Source organism: Doryrhamphus excisus, linkage group LG9 (assembly GCF_037039965.1).
Source record: "Doryrhamphus excisus strain RoL-2023G ecotype Guam linkage group LG9, RoL_Dexc_Guam_v1.1, whole genome shotgun sequence".
Taxonomy (NCBI): domain Eukaryota; kingdom Metazoa; phylum Chordata; class Actinopteri; order Syngnathiformes; family Syngnathidae; genus Doryrhamphus; species Doryrhamphus excisus.
This window is the reverse complement of record NC_136365.1, coordinates 15199442-15215628: the sequence shown is the minus strand read 5'-3', so window position 1 is coordinate 15215628 and position 16187 is coordinate 15199442. Positions and strand designations below refer to the sequence as shown.

Genomic DNA, 16187 nt, shown 5'->3' with positions numbered 1-16187 from the left:
GACACATTGCAAAAATACTATATATTATATATATAGATCTTATTTGTTTCCATATTGGCTCCACATGCCATTGTTAAGTCGATAATGTTCGTGGGGGAAAAAGGTTGAGTGTCAGGCTAACTTTAACATAAAATGTGTCCCTTGTCTTTGGAGGGTCATTCTATTCTTTTGTGGTCCGTAAAGATCTTTGAACCATAAGCAAAGGGCACAGAGTGAGTAGTGTGGGAGGTTCAGGGTTGTCTCCGCCTGTCCATGGCTCGCACCAATTATTCGTATTTTTGTCAGTAATTTGTCTTGCTGATGTGTCTGAAAATTGCTCAGATGGGATGAACCCAGACTGTGGCCTACAAAAGCTCCTGGGTGGTCAGTCTATCAAGAGAGGGAGCATCTCTCTCTCTCTCAAGCATCACTGTCACAGCAGAATTCTAATCTATTTGGCAAGCAAACGTCATTTTGCCATTAGCCTCTGGAGGCCTCCCGAGGGTCAAGGAGCAGCTTGTTTAGTCAGAGACGTGGATGATGGTCAAAAGGGAAGAGAAAAGGAGGGTCAGGGTGGATGTCTCATTTGTCTCAGTGTCTGGTTTTTATTATAGTGTGTCAGAGAGAGCTCGGCGTTCAAATTTAACATGCATAGTACACACCTCCGTCATCAATGTTTTCGTTATTGTCAATGGGATTGCTGACAGATGTTGGAATAGGCAAGACATTTTCATGTTTTAAATACATTTTAAAAAGTCAATCAGAAACTCATAGGCATACTAACGATTGCGACGACACAAAGGATTCTACTCAACAAATGTTTTTAATTCATGTTGTATAAAAGTGAAATTCCCTTCATTCGGTAAAAGAGACGTTGTCCAATAAGCAAACTCTATTTACCCAGCTTCACAAAGCTTGCCCTATTTGACAGCTCCTTAACCAAGCAATTAATTCCATTTCATCAGACCACCACTTTGACTGCAAGCATCATTTTCTCCAGAATGGCTTACAACTAACTCGCCCTGTCTTTTCCCCTTTTGGAGAGAGTACTAATTAGGCTGCCGGGGAGGGGAAAAAGGAGCAGAGTGCCAAAGAATGAGAGAAATGTAAACTCTAAGTGAAAGGCTGGGCAAAATACCATCGATGTGCTAAATAACAATAGACATCTTGAGTCAATGATGGGACTGTCGACAGCGGTCAGCCCTGCCCGATATTTTGCCTTCACGGCGCATCACCAAAATCCAAATTATTCAAAATAAAGCAACAAACCAACATTGAGCTCGATACGTTTTACAAATTGTCCAAATAATCAGTAGGCAACCTGCAGAGATCACACATGTATTAATTCTTAATTATTAATTGATTATTAATTGATTATTTGATTAATATACTTTAGAATCCTATTCCCTGGGTGTTAACATTCCAAGTGCATTTTTTATTTATTTATTAATTCATTCATTTTCTACCTCTTATCCTCACGAGGGTCGCGGGGGATGCTGGCGCCTATCCCAGCTGTCCTCGGGTGAGAGGCGGGGTACACCCTGGACTGGTCGCCAGCCAATCACAGGGCACATATAGACAAACAACCATTCACACTCACATTCATACCCATGGACAATTTGGAGTTGCCAATTAACCTAGCATGTTTTTGGAATGTAGGAGGAAACCGGAGTACCCGGAGAAAACCCACGCATGCACGGGGAGAACATGCAAACTCCACACAGAGATGGCCGAGGGTGGAATTGAACTTGGGTCTCCTAGCCGTGAGGCCTGCGTGCTAACCATTCGGCCTGTATTTTCTATAGTTATGGAAATTAACAATAACTAATGAAATGATATTCTAGGTCCTAAAGGTAAAGCACTGTGAGGAGGCCTGAGACATTGTTTGTAGATTTTTTGTCTTCCTGCTTCCATAGTATCAGTGGAAAAACAACAATTATGCTCTCCTAGGCAGAGTCAGAAACACATGCCTATCATAGTGCGCAATCTGTAGTTAATAAGGCGATTGTGGTTCTTGAACGCATGTAATATGCGCTATGTCATCACAAGCAGAACCGTGATATGCAGTGAGAGCTTAAGCTCTTGGGGATTTTGTTAGATCAAGGAGGAATCAGTTGTCAGACAGAGGTCTCCGTGCACTTCCAAGTGTGCGTTTTACTCCTTTCCATCTGAGGAGTTCAGCTGCTTCACATAAATGCTACAGTTGGCAGCAGAAACAACCTATTAAAATAGTCTTATTTTCTTATAGTGGTAATTAGAAAAAGAGCTTATTGATTTCATACTATGTGTGTATTTGGGTTTGGAATTTGAATGTAGACTTCACTGGAGAACAACAGGCCCATGATCTGTCATTCATGAATGAATGTGATGTGCGGTAGATCCCCATTATTCACGGGGGATACGTTACCAGACCACCCACGATCCATCCATCCATTCTTTTTCCGTGCCGCTTATCCAGACTAGGGCCGTGGGGGTATGCTGGAGCCTATCCCAGCTGACTTCAGGGCGAGAGGCAGGGTACACCCTGGACTGTTCGCCAACCAATCACAGGGCACATATAAACAAACAACCATTCACATTCACATTCATACCAATGGACAAATCGACCTTATCAACAAAGCATCCAGTTGCACTTGTTAATAAGTTGTGTAGATCTGTGTCTGCTGCAGCATTTCACATCGTAAAACTCCGGTATGTATCGTATTGACCGTGCCTCCTATAAAAATTCTACAAGACTTTTACTTTTACTTCAACATGGTGGGTTCCAGGACTGCAACTGAAGTGTGATCAGACCAATTTTGTCTGTGCAACAGTAAGGACAGTTTTACTTATTTGAAAAAGGAAAGTATATCTTGTGTTATGTGCTCCGTGCCATCCCACCACCTTTTTAACATATTTTTGAAGATGATGTTGACTGTGTGGGTGTATGTGGGAGGAGGAAATCAAATCTCACATCATAACTGGAAGCATGAGGGTAAGGATTGGTAATTAATTCTGTCTCATTTTATGACATGACTCGAAATCTATGCATTGTTTTTATTTTATGCGTTAATGTGTTTTTTTGGTGTATTTTTATTACAGTTAAGATGTCTGATAGTAAACTTAAAGGGGACCTAGTATGTTCATTTTTCGGCCCTTTGTATCGAGTTGTGGACACCCATAGAGCAGCAACAGAACGCTTTCTAGAGCTTCCACAAGCTGCACCTATTCTAGCTGGATTTCTTTGGACTTCCAAAATGGTCTGTTTGAATGTATTCTACCCACAGCCTGCTTCCAGGAACATCCATTCCGCTGTGAATGGTCCCACTCAGCTCATACAGCTAACAGCTAGTCCCCGGGCATGCCCATATAAGGAAGTCACCAGGTGGATGGAGCCGGTGACTTCTCACAAATCTTGTTATGAAGTCACAGTGAGCCGGTGTTAGAAAAAACTGTCAGAACCATCCCAAACTTCACTTTCAAGTGATAATACAACAATCTGACTTCATCGAAAGGTCATAAAAGTGGACAAGCATAATGCTAGCTCCACTTTAAGCTCGCTTCTGTGTTGAGGGAACAAGCTTGTTTTAGTTTGTTTTGCATTGTTGTTGTTTTTCCCCCAAAATTTTGCTCAAATATTGCTCTGTCACTGTATCATGCTATTAAAGTTAAAATGCGTTAGCTTGTGATTTGCACCTGATTATAAGCAGTACAATTTATAGTACAGTAAATTTAGAAATAATCACTTTTGAGAAGCTGAAATGAGATGTTTTGTACATTTTAAAATAAAAAAAATGATGAATCGCATAATAAATAGTTTGATAGATTTGTTGGATAATGATTATTATTATAAAATGATTATTCTGATGAGAACAAATAAAGGCCTCCCTCCAAATAAACACACAAATAGATGCCTGGTGCTCTCTGCAGGTGAATACATACCCTGGACGCCATATGAGAAAATGAATTGGAACTACAGCCGCTGTCATGTTGTATTTAGAGCGTTGTGCATGTAAATATTTCCAATACTGTCCTCTCTCCAAGAGGGGCCACTATTGTGCACATTCAGGATTCCAGCTTTTATAGGTCCTTCTAATCTAATTTGCTCTTCTGTTGCCTTCCCTCAGGGATGATGGTGGTGATCGTGCTGCTGCTCGTTGCCATCATCGTGGTTGCTGTGTGGCCTGTGTAGCATAAGAGTGAACCTGTGCTGGACATCGACATCACAGATTAAGACATCCTCTTCTCTAGTTTTATTTTATTATAATTGCTTTTTCATTCAATGTATGTAATTAAATCATTCTCAGGTTAAAATTGGCCAATCATGATCAGCGAGCAACAAACATTTTTTCCACACTTGTATTTGCATTACTGTAACAACTGCAACATTGTCGTTTGTTTAATGCGTTCTCTTTCTTGAGCAGATTCCTTCTTAAATTGTATTACTAATATGAATGTCTTCCTGCTCTGTAAATCCAGTATATATATTGAATAAATTACATTTCCACATAATAAGGCTGATATGTTTTAAATAAAGAGTACATTATATTTAGGAGGGAAAGCTCCTGTGCAATATTTGTAATAATAACTGTTCCTTGAAAGTAGAAATTGAATTTTTTTACATAAAAAATCAGTAACTGAACAACATTTTTCAGTGTAACAAGAGTTTATTTGAAAATCTGCCTTTAGGTCTACCAAGTTGGTATGTTCAGTAGTTATACTTTCCTTCTTGAATTAATGGCAACAAGCTAAACAATGACAAGCAATTAAGAAAAAAAAAAGAGCTGAGAAAGAAATCCACAATGTTTTGTGTCATTAAATATATTCATATATATATAATAACTGTAATATATTAGTACACATTGTAAAACAATATTGCAAAAAGGCTTTGCAAAAGTGACAACTAAACAACATTTACAATTCATAGTATGAACACAAAGCAACACATTTGATAGGAAGTTCTCCAAACATTTGCTCAGGACATGGTTCTTAAATTTACAGCACGAGGCCACACAGAAGTATGTTATTATTAAGTTACATTGTGACAGACACAAAAACACCTGACATGTGAAAGAAACATGTACATTTACAACTGATACACTGTATGTTGCTGATTTATTGTTGACTTTTATGGAGCAACCGTCAGTAAATAGCAGAGTAATGACTTAATCACTCGGACGGAGTTAAACCCTAAATGTAAAACACAGCGTCCACAGAGTCCATTGTTGAATCTGCACCATTTAGAATTTGACATCAAATGTGAGGCATTGTTTCCAAAACTTTGAACAATTTCTGACATTTCTGGTCTACTGAGAACACTTGTTCGTATCACTGTTGAGTAACAAACAGAATGCAACATCGGACAAATAATACAAATACATTTACAATGGGCTTGGACTCAAGGAGTCATGCAGTTCTGCACAGGAATGAATACGATTGGCCGATTGAGACACTTTTAAGGACGTGGTGTGATTTTATAGAAAGTACTAACTATGTTCCTATCGCAAATATGGCTGCAATTAAAACATGTTTGCCATGAAAACTATGTATACTGACCAATAATATAAACACAACATTTCTGTTTTTGCTCCCATATTTAATGAGCTCAAAGAACTCAAAGATCGAAAACTTTTCCGATGTATGTACACAAAAGCACTAGCTTAAATTGAACTCCATATTTTGGAGTGGTCTTTTATTGTGGCCAGCCTACGGCAGACTTGTGAAGTGAATGAATTATGAATGCTCAGTAAGGCAGATTTAGACAGAATTGTGAACAATATTTGAGATAAGTAGGAAGACACTAATCCCTCATTTATCGCAGTTCATTTGTTCCGGGCCCGTGTTTATGAGCTTGTAAATATGTTTAACATGATTAGAGCCCTCTAGACATGAAATAACACCCCTATAGTCACCTTTAAACTCGTATTATAGTACCGATAAAAAAGCCATTTAATGGCTTATTTAATTTTATGTCTTATTAAAGACATAAATAAGCCTAAGTAAATAAGTGTGTTGTTATAAATGTGTTAGGGGAGCTGAGTGGAGGGTGGACAGGAAGTGACGTTGGGGGTTCAGAGTTTAGTTTTAGCTTGGTGTAGGTTATGACCATAACAGTAGCATAGTGTGTTTATTAAAGATTTTTATTAGCAATTATTGTGCTTGGCCACACGGAGGCCGAGTGGTTAGCATGTTGGCCGCACAGTCTGGAGATCTGGAAGATTTGGTTTTGAATCTCTGGTGGAGTTTGTATGTTCTTCCCACGCGCGCCTGGGTTTATTCCTGGTACTCTGGCTACCCCCCGAATTCCAAAAACATGTATGTTAGGTTAACTGGTGACTCTAATGTGAGTGTGAATAGTTGTTTGTCTACATGTGGCCTGCGATTGCCTGGCCGCCCTATTGGATGGATTAGTTACTGTGATTGTTGTGAGATAATTCAAACTAGCAATAAAAGCCTGTTGCTCCGGCGATCTAGTCTGGTGCTTGTGTGTCCCACCAAACATTATGGTAACATCAATGACACCAAGTGACTTTTGTAGAATACTACATATGACCACAATGTAAAGTATGCTTAATTTAAGTAAAAAAAAAGTAAAATTGCTTACGCTTTTTTTTTTTCGAATAGGTTATATTCAACCACGAAACAGCATGATTTGTTCGTATAGTTTTGAAAAGCCATGATAGAGTGAAGCAGCAAAATTGTGGCACGTTTTTAGATCTTTAAGTTCAACTCATGAAAAATGAAAGTATATTTTTGTTGAGTCTATGTTGGCATCATTTCAAAGCAATCAGTACACATTATTTCATTTCATTAAAAAAGTAACTTTTTCAACTAATCCCAAAGTATAAAGTATGTTGTATACTTAAACGGCATTGCTTAACGGAGAAACCCAGCTGCGAGAGGCGGGGTACACCCTGGACTGATCACTAGCCAATCACGGTGCACATATAGACAAACAACCATTCACACTCACATTCATACCTATGGACAATTTGGAGTCGTCAATTAACCTAGCATGTTTTTGGAATGTGGGAGGAAACCGGAGTACCCGGAGAAAACCCACGCATGCACAGGGAGAACATGCAAACTCCACACAGAGATGGCCGACGTTAGTGAGGCCGAGCACAAAGTTCTTCAATCAATTGGAAATACGGTGTATTGCTTTTCTTTGTTGTACGTGTATCACATGGGTGTAATAATGTATGTGCATTTTTATAGCCAATTCATCCATTTCTAAAAAAGCCTACTAAGCTCTTATAAAGAACACGTGCGTCATTGTTCAGTATCAGTGGGTTAGTCATTTTAACCCTTTAGGTCGTGTGTTTAGTATCAGGAACCCAAATGTTCATCTGATATTCGTCTTACTATTGTTTCATTCTGAAAAAACGTGCTTCTGGACATCTGATCAACTGAAAGAAGCGAGGTTGTTGGTGAAGAATCCAAAACTTCAGTGGTCATTGAGTGGCTTTACCTTTCATTTCTGCACCGACAAATAAAATGAAAACATAAACGATAATAATGGTTTTAAACAGAGCGTAAAACAGACAACTAACCAAACATATACTGGTGCAAATTCGGCAAATCCACAAGTGAGACGGATGTCAAGGTAAAAGAAACGGTCGACCCCAATCTGCAAGGTGAGCTCCTTCAAGAAAAGTTCACTAGAGAAGAATTCCTAAATAATTCTCTTCATGCTACTCAACAAAAAACAAAACAAGCAGCAACGTTAACAGTCCCTTCTGTGTGTGGTCTTCTTTCTCTGTTTCATTCTTTTGAAATGCTCCGCTCATCTTTCCATTGGAATCCCTCTCCCCACTGCGTCTTTTTCTATCATCATCTATGGCTTCTTGCACTTGCCTTTCTTCTCGCGCTGTTGGAACTTCCTGAGCCTGCGTGCCCACGTGTCCCTCCACTGGATAACCAAACTGCCTTTGTCCGCCACCACGCCGCCCTGACCTGGGGAGTCCTCGTCGTTGCCCAGCAACAGGTACTTCTTGCCGGGCTTGATCTTGGGACACTTGCAAGCCACGTCTTTGGCACGGACCCACAGGAACTGGTCCCCGCGGCGGATGCGGCTCTCGCCTTGCTTGTAGACGGAGATGATGTTGACGGTGAACTTCCACCACTCACCGGCCTTGTCCGCCTTCAGGAAGTGCACCTGGACAGCTGCAAATATGAGGGAATCAATGAAAAAAGTCTATCATATTTCTTGGCTTCTTGACTGTTGTTTTGGGTTACGACTTCATCTCTTGTGTGAGTGACAGGAAAGAAAAGCATCGACACCGTTGGGGAGAAATGGTTGGGAAAAGGAGAGACTCCTTTTCAGACTTTTCTAGCCAATAAATACAGCCTTATACAGTCATATCTTGGTTTTGGGATGCCCCAGTTATTGTATGATTTGGTTTTTAGAATGCTGCTGCTCGAGTCCTGACTAGAACCAGGAAATCCAATCATAACAGTGCAGTCTCTGCACTGGCTTTCTGTCAAAGAACATACTTTAAAACAGCCCTGCGCCAAAGTATATCTCCGACAGCTCGGGGAGTGGTCTCCCGTGGTTGCCACAGGTTTTTGGAAGATATGAGACAGGCCAATGTCTTTCTCTCTGTTTATTTAAAGGACTACCTTGTCTATGAATTTGATTTGGTTTTCTACAAAAAATTTCACCAAAATCTTGGTGGAAATCTTGGTTTTCCTTCTGTTGAGCTTCTACATTCATTCATTTTCTACTATTTTTCCTCACGAGGGTCGCGGGGGTGCTGGAGCCTATCCCAGCTGTCTTCGGGCGAGAGGTGGGGTACACCCTGGACTGGTGGCCAGCCAATCACAGGGCACATATAGACAAACAACCATTCACACTCACATTCATACCTACGGACAATTTGGAGTAGCCAATAAACCTAGCATGTTTTTGGAATGTGGGAGGAAACCGGAGTACCTCCACACACAGATGGCAGAGGGTGGAATTGAACCCTGGTCGCTTATCTGTGAGGTCTGCACGCTAACCACTCGTCCGCCGTGCAGCCCGAGCTTCTACATGTCCTTTTTATTTGTATTGTACAAGGTAGCTATTATCATTAATGACAATAGTAATGTTACATCCCACATATGCAATACCTTTGGATTATTTAAATTGTTTTATTTATTTGATTACTTCTGTTGATTTCAGGGAAGTTCCGATAGTATCGGGGTGGTGGACTTTTTTGTTTGTTTGTTTTTTTTCAGATGATATCGGCAAGCAAGCGATGACGTGTTCCACACGCAGCAACAAGCTTGCTAGTTGACTATATCAACGGCCTGGAATTATTTCCAGTTTTCTCCTCCAGATTGTAAATATGCATTTATTGATTAATACTTCTAGTAATATCACAACGACCAGAGCCAGTTTATAATTTCACTGATTGTATTACAGTAGTGCTTTGATTTTCATGGTGAATTGGTTTCATGCTCAGAGTAGGATTCCTTAGAGGAGCCAGATGATGGTGGCTTGGGTTAGGATGGAGGTGTTCAGGGCAGGTCAGACAGGGGAGGAGGCCTCGGGGAAGACCCAGGACACGTTGGAGAGACCATGTCTCTCAACTGGCCGGGGAGACTAAACTGTCTCACTTGTTGATATTCGGAGAACATGTTGCTTCAGTTGACTATTGGTCATGAATTGTTTTTGCAGGACTTTGTTTACTTTTTTAAAGTATATAGACACTTTTTCTATAACTTGTTTATCATATTGCAGTAATTGTGAAATGCATCCAGAAGCTTAACATTATTTTGAGGGAAGCTGCTGCATGTATCCGTATTGGTGATGAATGCTGGACAATTGGGTAAGAAGCCAATATTGAGTATTTAAAGTTTTAGCCTTTTTAGGGCATTTTTTAAAATTAAGAATATAAAAATAACACTTCCAAAATCCTGACAAAATGATTTGTGCATTCAAACACAAGCACACAGAGCAGGGTCATTTGTAATATGATTGGGGGGCACTTGGAGAGATTTCACATAATGGATGATGAAAAAGATAGCGGAGGAGGAGATCAACTAATCCTTCAAATGAATCACGTCCGATCCCTTATCTATATATATATAATATAATATGGAACTGATTTGCATTCTCTTCCATTATGGTCCCATTTTACTGTACATAATGTAGCAAGGTCATTTATTTGACTTTCAGTCAACGTTGAATGCAGCAGGGCATCATGGGAAGTGACAGGAGTCAACCTTGTGCCCCGGCCAGGTTGTGCTCATGGGGGAAACGTTTAGCAAAGCCAGCCATCGCTACCACCAGTAGTTTTACCCCCCCACCCCCAATAACCTGGTGATGACCTTGAATGCTGAAGCCGGCCTGCTCCCCCCTTGTCATTTCTTTCTATACGTCACCCTCAGAGTCTCGGAGTCGCATCATTTTGTGACGCAGCATGCGGGCCAGCTCTCCTGCTGATCTTTTCAAAATAAAGCTCTGACTCTTTTTTTCTCTGGGACATCTTATCCTGTCGTGTGCTGAATAGCGAGCTGAGATCTTATCCCGGTTTGTTCTGGAACTTGTACATGCTGATGGGTATGACGAGAAAGCCTGTTTTGTGCACAAAGATAACACGAGGCCCCCCGTGGTGGGGTGGAGGCTGTGCAAGACAAAAAGCATGTTTTTACTACCTCATTTAGGGGCCAGGGGGTGTTTATTTACTTAACTGCAGAGAGGGCCAGGCATCTATAACGGTATTGGGCATATATAAATATACTGTAAATAGTGATACATACTGAAAATATATATTATAATGTAATATGCGATTTAACAAATATATCAGAATGCAGTGAGTCTCAGGATCGGGACCAAAAGTAGGCAGTGGACCCATTCTGATTCCATTAATCTCGCTCTTCGTTATTAATTCATTCCTTAAAGTCACACAAAAAATGAAAATGCATGAAAACCGAGGTAATTTTTTCCGTAGGAAATAATGTCAATCCAATGGATATGTTATAGACACACAAAAATATTAACCAAAAAATACATTTTATGGAGAAATGACAAAAACCGAGGTATGACAGTACAGTCAATGTTTAACTTGTTTTTTAAATAAAAAAAAAACAAATTATTTGACTTGATATATTAGTGAAATGTCACATGTTCTGTTGTTATTTAGTTGCAATTTGATGTTGCTGTGTTCTTTTAATTGGGGCTGTTTAATGATAACAATGTTATTAATCACAGTTTACAATTTAATTAATTAGGATTAATCACCATTTGCAACTATGTTTGAAATATGCCAATTCTTACTGTATTTTCTGAACAGAAAAATAAATGACATTGCAGGATGATATACTGTATTTGTGGATGTGTTATCCAACGTATAGGACGTATCATGAATGTGGATGAACTGAAAGCTAAATTGATTTTCCCATCACTAGTCATTTGAATCACACTTATTAGTAATTTTTTGGGATTTCAGAGCATACTTAAATTGTACTTCCGCGTTAAGAATTACCAATTGAGTAATAAAAGTATCCACTTATTGTTTTTATTTGTGTTTTTGTTTTCATTCATGTTTTCATGGGCTGACTTCAAGAAAAGAGAGTTGCAACTTGACCCTAGAAAAATGAGCGTCCCATGTGTTACAATCCATATGTTATTATGTGTTGTATTACGGCCATAGTGTTTATTTATCCTGGTGGATGATGCGGTATTGACACTGTTAGTTGTCTCTATACATAGAGTCAAGTGGAGCTTCTACAGTATTTGCATGGGTGCCATGACGTCATCCCACACTACCAGCAGATTTGGCACATTTTGTGCACATCCAAAGCTGGAAGGTTGCTCTTTGGGCTGATTTAGGGGACAGACATGCGGGCGCTCAGTGCTGTGATGACAGATGGTGTCTCTTTATCATTGTATGCTGACATATTGGGGAAATTAATCACAATTGTAGCCATACGGCGGAAATGAATGTAGATTAGAGCGATAAGGCTACTGTCACGGCATGAGAAGCAAGGCGGGCCGTACTGACACCCCAAATCCCTGCGGAACAAATACCCATCATGATGCAGCGGTATTCTGCAGGATGCTCGCTTGAGCAGTTCCGGAGCATGACTTCAATCACAAGGAGAGGAAAAGGGGAGAGGTCATACATCTTACCCACACCTTGAATGGTGTGGCAGGCGGACGCTCGCAGGAATGTGGCGGGAAACGTAGCAGCTTGTGGGGGAAGTGCGGCGCCTTAATGAGGATCTCTTATGGAGCAAAGCCAGGATCTGTCACACTGAGTCGGCTTTATCCACTTGGAGCTCAAATGCCTCCTCTGAGTCAACCCTACCTACCCATGCATATCCATCCACATACACACTTGTGTTTTATCACCTTCTGTTTTTACGCTTCTCTCGTCCTCCCAGCAGAATTAATATGTTTAATCTTTAAACGCTCTGTGAAATGTCTCTCCTGTTAACTGCAACATGTGGAACTGAGACGTATGGGATGGAAAATGTCTAGGATTTACTGCATAAGGGATAAAGCATATGCATACACGTGGAATGATTTGGAGAGTTCTGGAGATGAACGTCAAGTGTGAGGGTTTGTAATTGAAAGACCCTCATTGTGTCACTCTTAATACAATACAAACTGTTGTGTTGAAACACAACTTTAACCGGGACGTACTCTAACCGAGTTGTATGTTAACTGAAAATTGTATGTATGTTGTATTGTATGTTAACTGAAAAATGTGTGCAAAATGAGGAAGCTATGCTAACTAAGACTGACACCACACAGGAAGACATTGTATGTTAACTGAAAAATGTGTGCAAAACTAGGCAAATTAATGGTGCAAATTGTTAACCAAAATATACTTTAACCGGGACGTACTCTAACCGAGGATCCACTGTTACAAATTGCAATATTATATTTTTAAAGTCGCTCCAAAATAGCTGTGATTGACTTCAGTTTAACCCCACTCAGCTACTCGATTTCGAGTTGATTTTCCCCTTCACCCCCCCCCCCAAATATGTGAACATATTAGACTCACCGTAATCCTTTTTGCAATACTTCTTCATGTTGATTTTCAGTTTGCCTTTTGATGCTTTACAGTAAGAGTCACAGTCTGCAAGCAGAAGACAAGAACGAGACAGTTAGAGAAGATGGCAATTCTGTACTTTAGGTAAACAAAAAGAGAACAACAAACATGGAGGACAACAATACTGGCAAACTATTGTGCTTTTTCCACTTTTCTGACCTATAAATGTTCCAATGTTGTATTCCCGTGGTGATAATGAGGTTTGCGCATTTGCTAGTGAGCCCTGAAAGACTTTTTGGATGGCTCTGCACGCTCGTTTTTTTTTTCTAGCACCGAGTTCCACGAACGTCAATGCTTTCCAGCCTTCGTATATATAGGCTGCACTTGGTAAACGCGGACTTGTGGAAGTCCTGGAAGTGCTCGGGAGTGTGACCAATCACAACAGAGAGGGCATACCTAGAGGAGGGCCGGGGGTGGAGTAAATTAAACAGACCATTTGGGTCGCAAGCAGGAAGTCCATGGAAACACTGCAGAAAGAGGAAGATCGAGAACATTTTCTGTGCGGGTTATTGTGTGTCGCTGCTCTACAGGAGTCCACAATTCAATACAAAGCACCTAAACTGAGCATCATAGGTCCCCTTTAATTTTATCTTATTATTACATAATCTGAATATATTTCGTAGTACAGATAACTAAGTACTCACAAAACTTCTACTGTATATGAATGCCATGCATTTTAGTATTACATTATGATAAAGAAGGTGAGAAACACGACTGAATTCAAAAACATGATAAAACAAGAAGACTGTCTCACTGTCATATTGTTTCTTTAGGAACGGGCACATCTTCACTGAAGGTAAAAGTAACCTTAAATATTTTTACCCCTTTCCTTAGTACTTTATATGTATTTAGATTTTTTTTATGCAAACAATAAAACCATGTTTTGTTTTAACATTTTTGAGAGTCAACCGTTAATGGGCGACTTCCGATTCCAGTTGCCATTTTGTGAGGAAGCTATGCTAACTAAGACTGACACCACACGGGAAGACATTGTATGTTAACTGAAAAATGTGTGCAAAACTAGGCAAATTAATGGTGTAAACTGTTAATAATAAACAATAATATTTGTTGGAAATATATTTCAACACATCTCTTGTAATTGTAATGTTATTTTTACCCCTTTCATTAGTCGCTTTTATGTAGCTAAAATTGTTTCATGCATGTAAAACAATAAAACCGTGTTTTGTTTTAATATTTTTGAGAGTCAACCGTTAATGGGCGACTTCCGGTTCCGGTTGCCATTTTGTGAGGAAACTATGCTAACTAAAACTGACGCCACACAACAAGACGCAGCTACATTGTATGTTAACTGAAAAATGTGCAAAACGAAGCAAATTGATGGTGGGAATTGTTAACCAAAATATACTTTAACCGGGGCATACTCTAACCGAGGACCCACTGTTACAAATTGCAATCAAAATATTTTTAAAGTCGCTCCAAAATAGCCGGGACTATCCCTTACTTGAGAGGATGCTCCCAAAAAGTACATGATGTATGGTTTATCAGTGTTAACATTTATTGATTTGACAACAATAATATTTGTTGGAAATATATTTGTACACATCTCTTGCAATTGTAATGTCATACCAAGCCTTTTATCCTCCACTCTCCCCAGCTCCCCTTTGTGGGCCTCTGTGTCGACCTGATGGCACCATCAGCAGGTTTGCAGCCTTACAAATTACCCGCCCATACCCACTTATTCCCTGTCAAACCCTGGGAATCATTCAGCTCAATGCGGACCACCCTCCACCCACTTCAACCACTCCCCGCCCCCCTCCAAATCTCACCTCGCTTGTCACCTCAGCCCCCGACCCCCTGAAAAAACTTCACCCTGGGATCAAGGCCCCACCGAGGACTGTGTCAAACGTTTGCATTCATTGCAGCACGGACATCGGGAGACGGAGCATTGGGGGGCGGGCAGCAATTCCAGGGAGTGCAGGCTGGGGGGTATGAAAGGGGTCATTGCCACACAAAGGGAGGTCAGGAAGGGAAAATTAGCCATCCATGAAGCGGAGTTAGAGCAGAGGACATTTTTTGGGGGAGTGCGTCCGCTCTGAACAAATAAATAATAGCCCAGGCAGACAGCCATTGGCCAGCCATTAATATCGCTCTGATGTTTTGTGAGAAAGTCTTCAAACTGCTGGTAAAGAATTTGTCTGTTACTTTTTTGCACATTGATACTAATGATGTCAAATAATAACGTCCAACCAATACTATCGGCCGACATTAGCATAAAAATAAGATCTGTATTATCGGTATTGTTTTTTCTGCCGATGACGCCATGCTCCGCACAGTAACAAGCTTGCTGGCTTCTTATGGAATGCCTTCCAATTGTAAATATGCAATTTGCAAAGACAGTAACGCAATTCCAGGGGGGAGGAAGACATTTTTCTTGAATATTTCTAATCTCATATCACACCTCAGGAAAACAAACACTCACACACAGCTGGTGTACCTGCAGCAAAATAAGAAGCGAGCGGAACCGTGCTGAATGAGCCCAGTTGATGATTTTACTGATTGTGGTAGTCCAGCGTTTCATACTTTGCACGTTACGTTGTTCTTATACGGATGTTTGGTTCACATAGAAATAGTAGTTGCCAGCATTATTTATTTTGATTCTTTTTTTTGTGAGTTTATTAAGATTATCTGTCTGACTTTTAGCTGACTCGAAGTCATGTTTTTATACTTTTGTTGGGACAACATGTTTAAAATAATATGGCAGTTTTTCTATAGCGTGTATTCCACACTGTAGTATTTATTTTATTCTTTTATTCTTTTATTCTTTTATTCTTTTATTCTTTTATTCTTTTATTCTTTTATTCTTTTATTCTTTTATTCTTTTATTTTTTTTAATAATTTTATAATTTTATTATTTTATTAATTTTATTTTTATCTTATTTGTTAAATGCAATGATTTGCAATCAAATGGTTTGAATTTCCCTCATCACTCTATTATGGTTTTATAAACATAAGATTATCTGTCTGACTTTTAGCTGACTCGAAGTCATGTTTTTATACTTTTGTTGGGACAACATGTTTGAAATAATATGGCAGTTTTTCTATAGCGTGTATTCCACACTGTAGTATTTCTTTTATTCTTTTATTCTTTTATTCTTTTATTCTTTTATTCTTTTATTCTTTTTTATTTTATGATTTTATTTTTCTAATAATTTTATTATT

The 16187-nt window shown here is 39.6% G+C and overlaps 2 protein-coding genes across 3 annotated transcripts in view; one reads left to right on the top strand and one right to left on the bottom strand.

The window, feature by feature from the left end:
- The window catches only part of stx8 (syntaxin 8), a 55410-nt gene that overhangs the window by 27010 nt on the left and 12213 nt on the right, over positions 1-16187 (top strand). Inside the window, exon 8 of one of the 2 annotated variants that reach the window (XM_058083432.2) lies at positions 4086-4473. The exons of the other annotated variant lie outside the window; for it this stretch is intronic. Coding sequence (XP_057939415.2) covers positions 4086-4150 — 65 coding nt within the window. The 3' untranslated portion in view covers positions 4151-4473. Of the gene's footprint in view, positions 1-4085; positions 4474-16187 lie in introns of those variants that run through there. 2 annotated transcript variants of the gene reach the window in all.
- The window catches only part of ntn1a (netrin 1a), a 62207-nt gene continuing 53429 nt past the window's right edge, over positions 7410-16187 (bottom strand). The window contains exons 5-6 of the mRNA XM_058082215.2: positions 12960-13034; positions 7410-8124 (exon numbers count right to left, since the gene is read on the bottom strand). Coding sequence (XP_057938198.2) covers positions 7796-8124; positions 12960-13034 — 404 coding nt within the window. The 3' untranslated portion in view covers positions 7410-7795. The remainder of the gene's footprint in view (positions 8125-12959; positions 13035-16187) is intronic.